At 36.2% G+C, this 16,555-nt stretch overlaps 1 protein-coding gene across 1 annotated transcript in view; it reads right to left on the reverse strand.

The window, feature by feature from the left end:
- The window catches only part of LOC107711953 (semaphorin-3G-like), a 29,936-nt gene that overhangs the window by 6,686 nt on the left and 6,695 nt on the right, over positions 1-16,555 (reverse strand). Inside the window, exons 2-5 of the mRNA XM_016517054.1 lie at positions 9,805-9,962; positions 6,600-6,662; positions 3,927-4,046; positions 592-682 (exon numbers count right to left, since the gene is read on the reverse strand). Coding sequence (XP_016372540.1) covers positions 592-682; positions 3,927-4,046; positions 6,600-6,662; positions 9,805-9,962 — 432 coding nt within the window. The remainder of the gene's footprint in view (positions 1-591; positions 683-3,926; positions 4,047-6,599; positions 6,663-9,804; positions 9,963-16,555) is intronic.

Consider the following 16,555-nt stretch of genomic DNA (forward strand, 5'->3'; position numbering starts at 1 on the left):
ACACTCCATCATCTAAAATGAGATCATACCATTTTACTGTTTTTTAATTATAATTAAACCGTTTATAATTTAAAAAACTTTAAAAACCTACTTGAACACATGTTGCCTCTGTTGCTCATCAATTATCTGACAGAAACTCATGTGTACAGTGTGTCAGTGTGTGAAAGTATCTCCGAGTTCGCTAAAAATGCAATCTTAAAAATCTGTCCCGAAAAGTATTGCATCTGGCAAAATGTCCAGCGAGGGGAGCCAAGATTGTGCAGTGTTGTAAAGACACACATACACACTGGGAGATGTGTCTGTGCCCCAGAAGACTGTAACACACCCATGAACATACATACAGAAGACCCCCGCAACACTAAACCTGGACTGAAGAACACCTCAAATTTATCCCATCAGAGCAGTCAATCTACAACAGGCCATAATCTCAGTGACAACTGACAAGCAGAAACCTCCACCCAACACACATGAGCCAAAACACACACACACACACACACGCACACACAAACGTGCTCTGACATACCTTTAAACACACAACACAAGCATGCAGTGGCATGAACATTGATGCTGAAACTTAACACTGAAATGTACCTGTGAAGGTGCTTGCAAAGGGTAGTTTGGGGTCATGGGGACATTTCCCCCTCCCATTCTGTACCGTGGCACGATCCAAACTGAACACATGCTGCCAACAAGAAGTCAGAAAATTCACATCAATTTAACAACTCAAAAATAAACTTGAGCTCACAAATGTCTGAATTTCTTTTTCTTGGGAAGAAATGTATTATTTATTTTTTACAATACTGGGATATGCTATTAATCATGTTCAGTTTGAGGTATTAAGAGACCCCAAGGCCCACTAAATATTTCTAAAGATACATTTATTATTGTAGCTCAGTTTAATACTTCCTGACTTTTCCTCACCTTATGAGAACTGATCATAAACAAAACTAATGGCTTAAAAAATCTTAGATCTTAGAGACCATGGGTATAAAAATGTGAAGTCTGAAATGCAAACATTTTCTTATGTACACTACTGTGCAAAGGTTTGTGGTCTGGAAGATGCTGACTAAGGCTGCATTTATTTGACCAAAAACACAGTAGGAACATGAATATTGTGGATTATTATTACAGTTCGTATTGTAATAATTTTAAAATGTAATTCATTCCTGTTATGAAAAAGCTGAATTTTCAGCAGTCATTAGTTGAGTCTTCAGTGTCACATGATCATTCAGTATTAGTAATCATTCTAATATGCTGATTTGGTGCTCAAGAAATATTTCTTATTATCATCAATGTTGAAAACAGTTGTGCTGCATAATATGTTTTGTGAAAACCATCATACTTTTTCAGGATTATTTGATGAATAAGAAAGTAAAAAAAAAAAAACAGCATTTACTTGAAAAAGAATTTATTGTAACAATAAGTCTGTCAATTCAGATCAAATTAAAGTATTGATTGCTTACTGACCCCAAACCTTTGATTTGGTAGTTTCTACCAGTTCATTGCGATTTGCTCATTGTAATTTGCGTCAACCTAACCCCAAACAAAAATAATAGTGTTGGGGTTTAACTAACTAAATTTAGCAACACTACTAACTTTTACTTGCTACAATTATCAGTAGAATCAATGTACTTCAACTGTTTTCATAATAGCGTAGCTCTTTAAGTAATGAACTGCTTTTCCCAACAAGTACCAGAGTAGCATTACACAACACTACATCATTGTTTTTCTTGTCACTGTCTATTATACACATAGCTTTACAGCCAGAAGAGCTGAGGCAATGACTGTATGCAGCACTCTTATACTGTATGCAGCACTGGGAAATTCAAAACATTTTAGTGAAATTGTTTGTTTGGGTTTACATTTAACCAATTCAAATAAATGATCCACTGATTCCTTTAGTAGTGTTATTGGTTGTATTTATCATCAACGTCAGATCAGTACAAAATGATTATACAGTCAAAGGGATATAAAATTGTTCTTCTGTTGAATATAGCTTAAAATATTTTGAAGAATGTTGGTAATCAAACAGCTGCTGGTAGCCATTGACTAACATAGTTTTTTCTTTTCTTTTATATTCAACAGAAGAAAGAAACTCATAAAAGTTTGGAACAACATAAGGGTGAGTAACTGATGAAAAAAAAATCATTTTTGGGTGAACTATCCCTTTACATAGTATCGTCTGACTTTGAGTTTCATGGCTGTACCATATCAGAAATCTAAAATGTAATTATAGTAGTTCAGTAGTTTTTACTGTCATTGATGTCAGACACTGTATGGGTGTGTCCAGTGGTGCCAAAGAGAGATTAAACCTCTGGTGCCAGTTCAGTTTAACAATGTAGTATTGTCTGTTTGTCAGACATCTGTGGCGCCCTGGGTGGTGACACACCAGTTAAAACACCTCAAAGGAAGTAAAGAACAGCTCTCCAATGCCAGAATAGACATTCTATTCAGAAAAGACAAACGCATTATTTCTCTTTTTCTATCCTCTGCTCTGTGTTTGTGTGCTTTTGCTTTGTATCTCCTCTCATGATCTAGTCTTGACCTTAAGGGCCGGCCTGTTGGTGGGTGACCTCTTGACTAGTGGTCGACCGATATGGGTTTTTTGACGGCCGATGCCGATATCTTGGAAAGCAGGGAGGCCGATGGCCGATATAAAGCCGATATAATTTTATTTATTTTAATTTATATTTAAGAAATTTTAAATCAATTGAAAATAGATTAAAAATAATTGTGTCAAATAAACATACTTATACTTTAGAAGACAAAGCATTTTTCACAAATAAATAAATATTTAATAAAAATCTAATTAAAAAGGAAGTAAACACTGTATCCAACAGGGCACTCAGTATTCTGGGAAGTTTGTGTGCATTGGGAATGATCTTTTTTTTTTTCAAAATAAAGCCAAAGTAACACTCATTTTACATACAGCACGCAATGAAAATGGCATGAATATGACAGTGGGCAAATGCATAAAACGCAGCATAATTTGTAATCACTAACTTAGTTTCAAATTTGTCGATCGCACATCTCCAGTGAAGCTGAACTCTCCTCCTGTCAGCATTCAATTCACACGGACCGACCGTCACACAGAGAACACGCGATCATGCAGGATACAAATGCACACTTCACAAGATCTCAACTAGATTCGACTAAGTCTGCAAGGTTTGTGAAATTAAATGTTCATTAGTCATTCAAAGATTTGTTTAAATGATATAAATGCGTATTTGCTGAATGCAGACGGCAAACGAGAAAATTGTTTAATGTTTGGCTTTCTATTACTAATAATATTAAAGCAATCATTATAATACTTTTTTGTATACATTTTAATTCCTTTGTTTAACAGTTCTATCTGATTATTAGATAGACTTCTATCTATATTAGACAGAACTGAACGACGACAGCGAACAAGAGGGAGAATGTGAGCGGCGTGCGCTCAGGTGCTGCCGTTCTCAGCGCCGTCAAAATAAAAGTCAGCCACGCCGTCAAAATAAAAGTCCCACCTCGAACACATCGGCCAAACAGAAAAACGTATCCGCCGATGCCGATATTTGAAAAATACAGAATATCGGCCGATATATCGGCCTGGGCGATATATCGGTCGACCACTACTCTTGACCTTAAACAATTAGGTCTCTGATATACATAAGTAAATTAGATCCTCCTGATGTGCATACACCAGGGATGTCCAAGCTCGGTCCTGGAGGGCCGGTGTCCTGCAGAGTTTAGCTCCAACTTGCCTCAACACACCTGACTGGAAGTTTCTATGCCTAGTAAGAGCATGATTAGCTGGTTCAGGTGTGTTTAATTAGGGTTGGAGCTAAACTCTGTAGGACACCGGCCCTCCAGGACCGAGTTTGGACAGCCCTGGCATACACAAACACACTAGGTGTGAAGCAGTGGGAGGGAGTGTTTGTGTGTGTTACCTCTCCGCGCTGTCCAACATTCACATATGCACACACAGGTTGGAAAGCTCCAGTTCCACAGGCCAGTAGATGAGTGCGGTTAAATGGCTGCAACAACCGCACAAAGTTTGCACACTCTGTCTGCACCAAACACACATAGAAAGAGTTCATATTAAAGTGTTGGGTGTTTTGGTGGCAAATGAGGGTACAATCTTGATCATTACAGCACAATTACTTACACAAACATAAAAATACATGTATTTTACATTGAACAGCGAGGTTAAACTCATCAAGTGCAGTTCATGATCATGAGTAATTTTGGCATGTGTGAGTGTGACCAATATTTCTCTGGAGTGTCTGAATGGAGAGTTACAGGAATCATCAACATTTTAATGGATCAGAGAAAAAGAGCAAGAAAATTATCCCCACTCACTGAAGACCAATCAGAGCTTTTAACATGGGAAAGAAGCTCTTATGGTCCATTTACTGAAAGGTTCAGAAAGAGGAAGACGTCTTACACACACTATCAACATGTACACACTCTAACTATGGCCACCTGTATGCAGCTTCATTGACTGTGTAGGGTCAAAATCAGTAAATAAATGAGCAAAAGATCAAGGGTCATAAAAGATGCAGGCAGATGCTCAAACTGCTGCCAGATGTTAACCAGCAGGACTGAGAGAGTGAGAGAGATCCAAAGCAGAAATGTACCAGTCACGTTCCATAAACATGGAATAAAACAGAGCCTGAAACTTAAAAATATATATAAATGTGACCCTGGACCACAAAACCAGCCATAAGGGTCAATTTTTCGAAATTGAGATTTATAGCTCATCTGAAAGCTGAATAAATAAGATAGGACAATATTTGGCCGAGATACAACTATTTGTAATCTGGAATCTGAGGGGGCAAAAAAAACTAAATATTGAGAAAATCGCCTTTAAAGTTGTCCAAATGAAGTTCTTAGCAATGCATATTACTAATCAAAAATTCAGTTTTGATATATTTACAGTAGGAAATTTACAAAATATCTTCATGGAACATGATCTTTACTTAATGTCCTAATGATTTTTGGGATAAAAGAAAAATCAATAATTTTGACCCATACAATGTATTTTTGGCTATTGCTACAAATATACACCAGCGACTTAAGACTGGTTTTGTGGTCCAGGGTCACAAATGATAAAATATATTATGCTGTTTGTCAGTCTCAGGAGGTCAGACTTTATATTAAGCGGTTTAATTTTCCAATCATTTTCTATGAGTTGTGGAATTTTTGCTGACATGCAATCAAAATTTGGGACAAACCTTATTTGTGATAAAACCCTGATTTGTGTAGTTTTATTTTAGTAATAAATATTCTATTAAATGTACATATTCAAATAAATGAAATTGTGAAAAATAAATAAATTAATAGTTTTGGTCATTAAAATTAAATTAATTACAATTAAAATTAAATTAAAATTAATTAAAATAGCTGTATTTATAAATAATTGAATACCACTTTTGAGGTCTGATGTATTTAAAACTATATATTTTCATGCTAGGTTTTGTTTAGTAGTTTATCTAAAGTTTTGATTGGTTGTCACAAAAAAGGGATTTGTGCCTCTAAATCTAAAATAAATAAATAAATAAATAAATACACTAAAATTGGCAAAACTTTATTTTCATAGTCCACTTTAGATATTCTACAAACAAAAGTGTAACCCTAAAATGTCCCCTATTCATGGAAAGTGTCACCAGTCATTTTTGTGTGAGCTGTTATGTGGTACATAAAACTCTTCTGAGTTCATATCTGTGTTTTGTTTCAGTGTTACCCAAGCTAAAATTTAAATGAAAAACAAATATCCTGTTCAACTCCCTAACACATACTCACACACTGAACAGAGTCATTAAAACACCGCTGTGAAATCGCACTCACCTGTCACATCAAACAATACTGCCGGGACAGTCACCAGAGAGTGTAACCATGGCGACACCTCACATTTCCACTTTATGAGCGAAACATGCTAAACACTAACAGATGCAGAGTGTATCTCCGTACTAGTGTGTGTGTGTGTGTGTGTGTGTGTGTGTGTGGAAGGCCCTCCACCATTAGGGACAGAGGACAGGAAAGATTTAACTTGGAACATAATTAACATATTCATGGTGCTGAAAGAAAAAAGGGAGAGGCCGAACAAGAAGAAAAAGAACAAGAAACAGAAATGTAAAAGAAAAAGAAAGCAAAGGGGATTTCAAAAAATGAAGGAATAACTGTTCTGTGAATTGGGACAGCTTTCTACAGTCATTAGGTTTAAGAGACTCATGAGTCACGCACAAACTTGGTTGGAAGCAAGACAATAAGTGAGTGGATCAAATCTCATTTATGGGCGTTTGGCTTCTTCTCTCCAGTCATCATGCCAACTGCAGCTCACTCAGATTATAGCTGAAGATGGACAGATGTTTTTGTTTGAAACTCCAGATTGAACCAAACTAAATAATGTAGAGAATCACACTAACCAAACATTCCAAAACAAACTACATTTGATGTATTGAACAAACTGTCATTGGCTGGATCTGGGATATCATGAAAGAACCTGACATCCCCAGCGTCCCCCACCCCCACCAAAACAAAAACAAAAAATACACTGACCCAACTTTTGAGTTTGTTGATGTTTTTAGTGAATTCAGAACCAGAGCCAGTTTTTCACTCACCTCGGGATCCTTCCCTTTGAGAATACAGTCCTCACGGTTCCCAGGCAACGAAGGCCAATGGATCTGGAGATAAAAAAGGAAAAGCAGATGAAATTTATCGTCTCATAAATTAAACACATATTAAGCACAGCTCTGTCCAACTCGCACCCAGACTCATTTACTTGTTAAGACTAATTACTCTGCCAAGATCCAAACATAACAAAATCAGACAGTGTCTCTGAGGGTGGGTGTGCAACAAAAATGCTTTGTGGGTTATTTTCCCCATGAATGTCAACAATAAAGATAGATTTATGAAAACAACTCTGAGAGTGTGAAAGTCACAAAAACCTATCCTGATGTTATGAACGATTGAGAAATATACAATCTCATCTGCTAGGTCCTCTATCCAAATATATATACAGTGATTGCACATCCTGACACATTAATTTCTCATGTGTCACAGAACAGTCTGGAACAAAACCGCTGTCACATTCAGACCTCACAGAGACTTTTGGGTTTGTTTATACAGATCTGCAAACATATGCAAGCTTAATTTCATAAGTTATATAGTCCTCTTCAGCAAAAGCGAACCGAATATAACACAATTATAATTTTTAATTTGTGTGATTAGATATAGGCCTATCAGTCACCCATTAAGATTATATTTCCAACAAAAATATATTTAAATAAAATAGTCTAAAGTTAAATAGTGTTCCTATAGCTCAAACCTGGATCAATGCCAAGGTCACAGGTTCAGTTCCCAGGGAAATGATGTTCACTTGTTGACTAATCAACCTCTTTACATCACATGACATTTACAAATCCTTCTACTGCTTGTAAAATGTCAGATATCATTCAAAAAAACTGTTAGTTTCAATCAGTTCCAGCCTTCATATGATTAAATCATTAGTGAGTCATTAGCTTTTATTTACCCTTTCAAGCTCTTACACATTTTGACATTATCTAAATCCGGAACCTGTAATCAACTGTTACCCAGCATCCTTCCTGTGCATGAAAGCATTTCTTCTTTCCTTAATTAGCGATCACCTTTATTCTTCAGGACACTTGGAATAAAAATATTCCAAATGTGGCTGTCGTTGGGTTGTATTGACCTAAAAAGTCATTATTAATGAAAAACACTAGAGTTTACTATAAATCCATGGTGTGAAAGAAAGGGCCCTGGCTCACTCATTCAGCTTTTTAATTTGCTCCATATGCACCATGTTTAAGAATAACCAACCTCTATTAACCATGGGAGAAACACTGCATGGTGAATCCTGGACCTGACAGTCCTCTGAAAAGAATGAGTGAATGATTCCTCTCACTGAACTGAGATCAGCTGATATGAAGGCAACAGGTGATGGAGATTTGCAGTAAATACATGCCCAAGAGGGAAAAGGAAGTCTGATCAGGGTTGAGTAATTTTTCCGCTTAACGAACAACATCATGAATCACTGCTTGATTTCTGTGGCACCCTCCCCTTCGGCTGGGAAGCTTTACTGATAGCATCTACAAAACAATCTTGCACACGTAAATTCACATATCCAAACATCCTCATTTTGTTTTCTGGCTAAAAAAAGGTGAAAAACTTTTCCTGCACATTGTTACTGAAAAGAACATTTCAGTTGTAGCTTAATTTTTGTCATGAAATTCTCAGTACAGAAGGTAGTATATTTGAAAACTGTGGCCAGTGGTAGTACGGTGGCCTTACAGAATGCACAAGGGTCTAACAAGGCAGAAAACGTCTGTCCTTGAGCCAAAGGTCACGGGGTCATAACCTCAGATGTTGCAGCCACTCCCATGTGTCTGTCACCATGGCAATGCACCTCCTCTTCCTGTTCATATCCTTTAACAAGGTCACACACAATGATAAATACTTTGGAGACTACATATGAAAACAACCACACTGGTTGAGGCTCCAGTGACTTGAGTCAAAGCATATTCACATGAACAGAGGCTTTAATTAAGCTCAGCCACACACATATACAAAGTTAACTGCACAGGGAAAAAATGCCAAACCCTCTAGACAAGTAGTACCAAAGCACTTCTGCTTTTACAGTCCATTTAGTCCAAGTGCCTATTTATACACTGTGGCTCTTCTCATAACTCACAACTTTATTTTATAAACTACACCACAAAACTGAGACAATAACAGGAAAAAGGGCAGCAAACATTGAACTCGTAAAATCAAGCAAGACCATTTGTGTTTATATGTCTTAAGTGAGGTCTAAACAAGTCTTTGTCACAAAAGCGGTCAATTTACATGACTTTAATGTGTGTTTGTGAACAGCTGTTTTTGTGTGATTTTTAGTAAACCTTTTTAATAACATATTTGGCCTACTGTCTGTGACAGAAAACCTAAGCTCTAAAATTTCCTTTGGAGTTTTTAATAAACTTTTTATAATATGTATAATACTCTAAATATTATGTTAGTATAAAGACGCTTTCACAATGATGGTTTTATAATAGTTGTAATATTATACAATTATAAATATTATTTTAAATAGTTATGATTTTACAATATTTATAATAAAATACTACAAATATTTTATTAATATTATGACATTTTTACAAGTTTTATAATATTTAATACATAATAGAAATAAATAAATGAGTGTCTTGAGTCTGTCTACACTGTTTTCAAATATTTGTTTATGTAAACCAATGTTAGATGGATGTATTTGACTAGTGGGATGCAGCTTGCTGTTTTAAAGGGGACATTGGATGCCCATTTTCCACAAGTTGGTATTATTCTTTAGGGTCTTCATGAAATGTCTGCAAAATACTTTGGTTAAAATTTCTCAATGGTCGCGTAAAACAACACCCTTTTTACCTTGTCAAAAACAGCTCTGTTCTCAGCGACCCGTTTCAGGTCAAAACGGCTTTTATTTTTATTTTTGGGGATTAAAAAAAAAGGAGTGAATGTATTTTTATCATTGTAGGGTGGTTGTGTCCACACACTGCTAAGACACATTTATATGCAAACAAACATCATGTGAATTTTGTATCCGATGTCCCTTTCAAAAACACCTTGTCAAGTTAAAACAATTCAGCTTTTAAAATTGCAAGACTTTTTTCTATTCTGTTGTGCTTCATCCGTTTTTTTTTTAAACACAAGAATGTATGTGAACCGGCTTTTACACGCCCCTTTTTCTGGGCTCTCACACCTGTGTTCTCCGTGGGTAGCTTATTATCTTAACCATATCGCAGTGATAGTATGTCTTACCTCTTTAGCATCATGTTTGTGATCCAGTCTCAACGAGTAGAGAACATCCTTCCCTCCCAGGAAAAGCCTGTCATGATATTCATCCAAAAACACAGCTGACAAGTGCAGATCTCCATGAAAACCATTGAAAATGGAGGTACGGTTTGTGGCCAACAGATCTGTGGGAAAGGGAGAGAGAGAAAGAGGCATGAAATATGAATGACACGACAATGAACACCACATTTTAACTGAAAAATGACAATAAATCTGTCTCTAATAGTCAAAGCAAATTTATGAGGAGAAAATGATGATGAAGTACTGAAAGAGGACGCTCATCTTAAATCCAGAACAGCAGGAGAAGTTTGTGGAATGGGACTGATGTGAGTTCTCTGAGAACTTAAACCACTCTTTATCTGTTTCTCTTGTTGTCATTTAAATTTAATTGTGCTTTATTGGCATGACTATTTGTTCACTGCTGCAAGTCAAAATATTACGGATTGTAAGTTTACGTCAGTTCTTTTTCCAACAGAGGCATTTTAACCAAACTTGGCAATATTTTGCTTTCTGTTCAACCTGTTAACATCTCAGAATTTTAAACACCGAGTAATAACTAGCTGATACATTTCTACAAAGTAATTTGTCCACAGTGAAAGCAAGAATGTTGCATCGCATGAAAGCAACAATGTTGTATCACCAAACAAGGCAGTCAGAACATATCTGATGTTTACTATACATAATGCGGAGAAGGATTTTGAACCAATGAGGCTTCAGTCATTTGTTGGGGCTATTCTGTGCAAGACAACAAAAAGATAAACCAAGTGACCAGCAAAATGTGCTGTTACTCATCACTTGCTGCTGTTGGTTGAGACAAAAACTGAGATTTACATGGAAGAGAAACTGTAGTTTATGTTGTACATGGTTAGGATACACACTGTTATGGTAGTGTATTCCCCTTGCAAATGTGCGGTCACATTTGCAATTGTTCTGCAAGGTTTTGTGGCCAAAATCCATTTCAATAGGAATTCTCACAACTGAAAATTTTTGCGCAAGGGTGAAAGGTTTCCCCATGCAGATTTTGCATTGAGTTTAAGTTGGTCACATGAATTCGCCAGATGAAAATGACTTCTGTGTGAGCCGAGCTTTATTATTGACAGTTAATGAAAATGAACCTTTTTTGCCTGTGCCATTTTGCAAATATGACCGCATCTTAAGGGTATGACGGCATATAACACACACACAAGAAAAAAAAAAAAACAAGAGTGGAAATTAGAAAAGTGAGCTCAAGGTACAGTGATTATATGTGTATGTGTGTGTGTGTGTGTGTGTGTGTGTGTGAAGTACAGAACCCTCTTAGAATCACATTTTAAAAAAGAAATTAAAGAACTATAAACTACTAAATCTAAATGAAGACATACCATAGCCTTCTACTGTTTTTATAAAAAGCTAATTATAATTACTACAGATTAACCGAAAACCTGAAAGAAAACTTTCAGAATTCAATAAAACAATTGATTTTTTTATTATTTATAAATTTTTTATTTTTTATTTTTTTTAAATCAGTTTTCCAGATGAGAATGCCCTCCAAGTTTTTATCATATTTTGCCCACTTTAAACTATAGATAAATACTGAACACACACCCACAAACATTCTCTTATTATCTTTCTCTAGTATCCTGAAGTACAGCTCCACACTCCCTCCACATTCCCCTCAATATAATGTGCGGTTGGAGAGAAAAGAGGAGTGGAGAAAGAGCAGCTGAAGGAGGAATGAGGCCTCGTTGAGAGGGTGGCACGTGTCTAAAGCCGCTAATAGGGCGCCGATGAAAAGAGCACAAACAGAAGCCAAACAACGAAGCCAAAAGTTAAACCATAATTATAAAAACGCACACACATGCAACAGCAACATTTACAATCCACTCCTCTATATAAATCAATTAAAACTCTTTCTCAGCCATTTAAGGAGTTTAACAAAAGACTTGAATTTTAACAATCATTGGCAAAGAGGTCAAAATATATTCAAACACAGTTCTGGGGTTTCACATTGTGTGAGGTTTTTTATATAAACCTCAAATAAACTCACAAGCTGAACAAAAGAGAAAGAGTTTTGTTCTTTCTTTATTAGAGTGATCTTGCGTGCAAGTTCCACAATGATAAAAAAAACTTTTAAGGGTTTTCTTTCCAGAACACAGACTGCACAAACAGTGAAATACTGATGTGGACACTCTCTTTCTTACATACATAAAAAGCATACATATACAGTCACAGAGACCTGCTATTTGTCATTTATCGGATGCGTTTCATCCAGCGGGTACATATAGGAACAATTATTGCAATGAACCCCTGAGGCAACCTGTGGTTTAGTGCTCTACTCAAGAGCACAATGGTGGCAGATGATCTCAATAAGTCATGAATCAACCCTGAGTCCCCCATAAACACACGCATATGAAGGCAATTAAACAGAGACATATACATTTGAAGAAATGTAACTTCACATTCTTTTCCCTTTTTCTCTTATAATATGTCTTAGAAGAGATGGGAATCATAAGGAATAATTACAGTTTTGATTCCCACTAATCATTCTAGTTCCTTCATGGTTTATTAAAATTATCATACAAATTTTTTTTGGTAGGCCTACAACTGGGAAAGAAATTTTCAGAAAAAGTAAATGCAGTTCCATTGTCAAATAAGATTATTTTGATTTTGAAAAAATCAAAAACTGAAAACAATATTACTGCCAAACTCATAATGTGAATCTTTAATTACATGTTGTCATGTGAACAATCACTCAGTCTGTAACTATACTGATTCACTAAGCAAGCTCATAAGAGTCATTTGTTCAGGACTTGTTTGGACTATGCTGCATGGTTTTCATTTACAAAGTCTTTCGTTAGAGAAACTGTTCCTGTTTGCACTTTATGTTTTTGATTCATTAATAAGAAATGACTCATCAAGTCATTTGCTCTGTATTTGTTTGGTCACAGGTTGACAGTAGCAATAGAAATGCTATCAGAGTATTTTTAAAATATTGGGGGGGGACAGTTTGGCCATTTCTAATTATTGGGGGGGACTTGTTCCCCTCAATGTCTATGGTGATTATGACTCTGCCTGTATATATACTTTACTGTGGGCTGTCTTATTCATTGGCACTGTAAATAAATTACACCCTGCACGAGAGTGCTGTGCGAGTAAGCCATCATTTTTTTCTTATATCCTCACGGACTCACGTTACTTTTTCCCTCCCCCAAAGTGAGCAGTGGCGCTCGCTTCATCACACTATGTAAATAATCTGCTCACTTAAAATAACAGTTCACAATCACCAGTTTAATGACATTAAACGTAATAAAATGTCAACCTGAGACTGCACAGAGGTCTGAGTTGGCAAGCACTCTCTCTATAACACAAACACACACCTCCAGTGCGACAGTAAGAGGCTGTATGTGTTCCAGTAGATGTGTAACACTTTGGAAAAGAATTAAATGGAAAAGAATTAAAAATGTAGTGTCAGAATAAATTACCTAGTTACAAACAAGTGCTTAGGGTTTGCCTGGTTAGCACAGGACAGTTATAAGGTGTAACTTCATCTCTCAGTAAGATGAATGGGAATCCTAATAGATGCCTTCTCCAGGTATTATAGGCTTCCTTGGTTATATAACACAGAGACACTCCTGATAAAGGTCTGCTCATCTGATGCATGTTTCCTGCAAACCCTATGATCTTTAAATCAATTAGCTTCTAATCCCATCTGTCATGTGTGAGATCAATGAGAAAATGAGGACAATGAAGAGATGAGAAAGACTAAATAAATTAAAACCAGAATTTACAGAGTGAGGCGGAATTGCAGTGGCGTTATGCTGTAGATACAGCACAGAAAATTTATACCCTTCCTCTCTTTCTCCTAAACTCGTTTTCTTACATCAGAAGGCTTTCTACACAGTGGCAACCCACCAACTTTCTAAACAACCGTTAATAACACACACATGCTTGTTGGCATCTGGCCTACCTTTTAGATTTTCACTTACTGGTAATGAAGTGATTATAAACGGAAGAAGGGAGAGGTCTTGCGTTTGAGCCGACTGGGCTGTTTGCCTTAAGGATTGCATTTATTCCCATTTTTTGTCTAAAGGGTTGTGTGTCTGTATGCGATTAAGAGACAGAGAAAGAGAGAGAGATAAAAAGAAAGAAAGTGAGAAAGGAAGTATGAATATGTAATATATGAATACATAACCCTCAGGAGGAACCATGTCCACATAGGAAGTTGATCACGTTCTCCGCTCTGGTGTAGACAGATATATCAATATATAACTTGCATGAACTTTATCATGCATCTGTGTGTGTGTGATTTCAGTATCAGGTTGATCTGTTGGGGGCTTCGGGCTGATTCTGTCAGCAGTTACGTGGTGGAACTAATTGATTACTGGCTGGTTCAGAGAGCAGCAGGGGAGACCGTTCACAGAGTTGAACATCAACAGGAAGATCTCATGGTGTCTTCCCTAGGCACTGAAAATACACAACGTTAAGAAGTGTGCACACACACACACACACACAAATGTCAGAAACTGCCCTTCTCAAATAACAAATTGAATTAGACTACGTCAACATTTCACAGCAGGTTAAGACTTAATTCAAGACATCTCAAATTTATTGAATACCTTCATTAACATACAAAAAAACACTCCTCCACCACTCTGTTTAACAACATACTACTGTTCAAATGTTTGGGGTCGGTAAATTTTTTTAAATATTTTTGAAAAAAATGTTTTGGGAAATCTTATACTCATCAAGGCTGCATTTATTTGATCAAAAATACAATAAAACCATAATATTTTTAAAATAATATTACAATTTAAATTAACTGTTTTCTACAGTTTAAAATTTAATTTATTCCATTGAATGCAAAGCTGGATTTTCAGCAGCCATTACTCGAGTTTTCAGTGTCACAAGATCCTTCAGAAATCATTCTAATATGCTGATTTAGCCGTCAAGAAGCATTTCATATTATCACTGTTCAAAACGGTTGTGCTGCTTAATATTTTTTGTGGAAACTGTGATAATTTTTTCCAAGATTCATTATGAATATAAAGAAATCGGGATTCATGATAAATAGAACATTCAAAAGAACAGCATTTATTTGAAATAGAAATATTTTGTAACATTACAAATGTCTTTACTGTTAATTTAAGGCATCCTTAATGAATAAAAGTAATTTATTTTGAAAAAAATAATAATAATAAATCTTACTGACCCCAAACTTTTGAACAGTAGTGTACACTAACAGTGAAAGTTTGGACACAACTGACTGAATTTAAATGCTTAGGCTCATATGCTGGTTATTTTTATTTCTATATTTCTGTAATCTTTTGTATATATAAAGACAATTAATTTTGTGGACAGATGATATGTATATCTAAACAATGAAAGTATACAAAATATATATTAAAATATTAATATTAAAAATATAAAATAGTAATGTATATACGTTTCTTTCTTTCTCTCTTTTTTTTAGATAAGTTATACCATACAGCGAAGGGACAAAAAAGCAAAAGTACCCAGCATAAATAAGATCTCCACAGCATCCCAAGATGCACCTCATGATGTTGGAGTGTGCAGATCTGGAATCTAGACAAAAGATGGCGAGTTTTGTTTAAATGTAATCCCTCTTCTCAATCCCCAGACTTCCATTTATGTTAATACTAGTTTTTATGATTTCACTATTATTCAAAAACGTGGGGAATAGTAATAATAAAGAATGAGTACATGAGTCCAAACATTTCACTGATAGCATGTACATGTTCACATAACTAATTCTCCAGTATCATAGTATCTGCTCTGTTTCCTCTAATTCTCTCGCTCTGTCTCTGCCTGTCTGTCTTCATTTGTCACACACACTCACGTTACTTCAGGGCAAATCCGGCTACACCAGCTCTTACTGGTAAACTCATAAAAGCCCCTCTCCCCCTCAAACCTACTTTCTCTAGCTTATTTTCTCAGCCTTCCTTTTGTCAGTCTCATTCTTTCAGTCCCTCTGTCTTCTTTTGCTCCCTGGCCTCTCCTGATCCCCTCTCTCCCCAAAGCAAGAATCAGAACGTGAGGGTTTAGATAAACCCCTCTGGACAGCAGCCATGAGAGTCAGTGCCTTCCCCTCTGTACACACACGCTCACAATCAGACTCCAGCAGCTAGACAAAATGCCTTGTTATGGCTACACACAGACTTGTTTACACATTTAACAAGAAAGAAAGAAAGAAAGAAAGTTTCTTTCTCACACAAATAATTTATATGACAGTGGGTGAAATTCATTCTGTCCACACCATTCCTCCATTCATTCTTTGCTTTCTCTGACATCTCTCTTCTTTCTCCTTTATTACCCTGATCCCTTTTAGCAGCCATGTTTCCATATGTTAGCGTGTGTGTATAGAGGGCAGCTGTATTTGTGCAGTGTACTTGAGACCATTACAGCTGCAATTAAGTGTGTGCATGTGTTCCCAGGTTCCCAGCTCCCAGGACAGTCATCAGCTCAGGGGTTAAAAAAATCAAATTATAGTTTAAGTGACCAGCAGCTGTTGTGGTCGTTATCAGTGCGTTATCAAATACAACTGTATATGTATTTGTGCTAAACCTTCAGCCTGAAATTCATTTCCTCAACAAGTCTCTGTTTTATCCACCTATTTTTTCCTCATTCACACTCCATATATTCTCTGTACTCCACTTGGAATAGAACAAAAGGAATAGAATAGTGGAGAAATGATCTTTACACAAAGAATAAGGGGGGGGGG

The sequence above is a fragment of the Sinocyclocheilus rhinocerous genome, unplaced genomic scaffold (assembly GCF_001515625.1).
Source record: "Sinocyclocheilus rhinocerous isolate Xijiao unplaced genomic scaffold, SAMN03320098_v1.1 scaffold1168, whole genome shotgun sequence".
NCBI classification, from domain to species: domain Eukaryota; kingdom Metazoa; phylum Chordata; class Actinopteri; order Cypriniformes; family Cyprinidae; genus Sinocyclocheilus; species Sinocyclocheilus rhinocerous.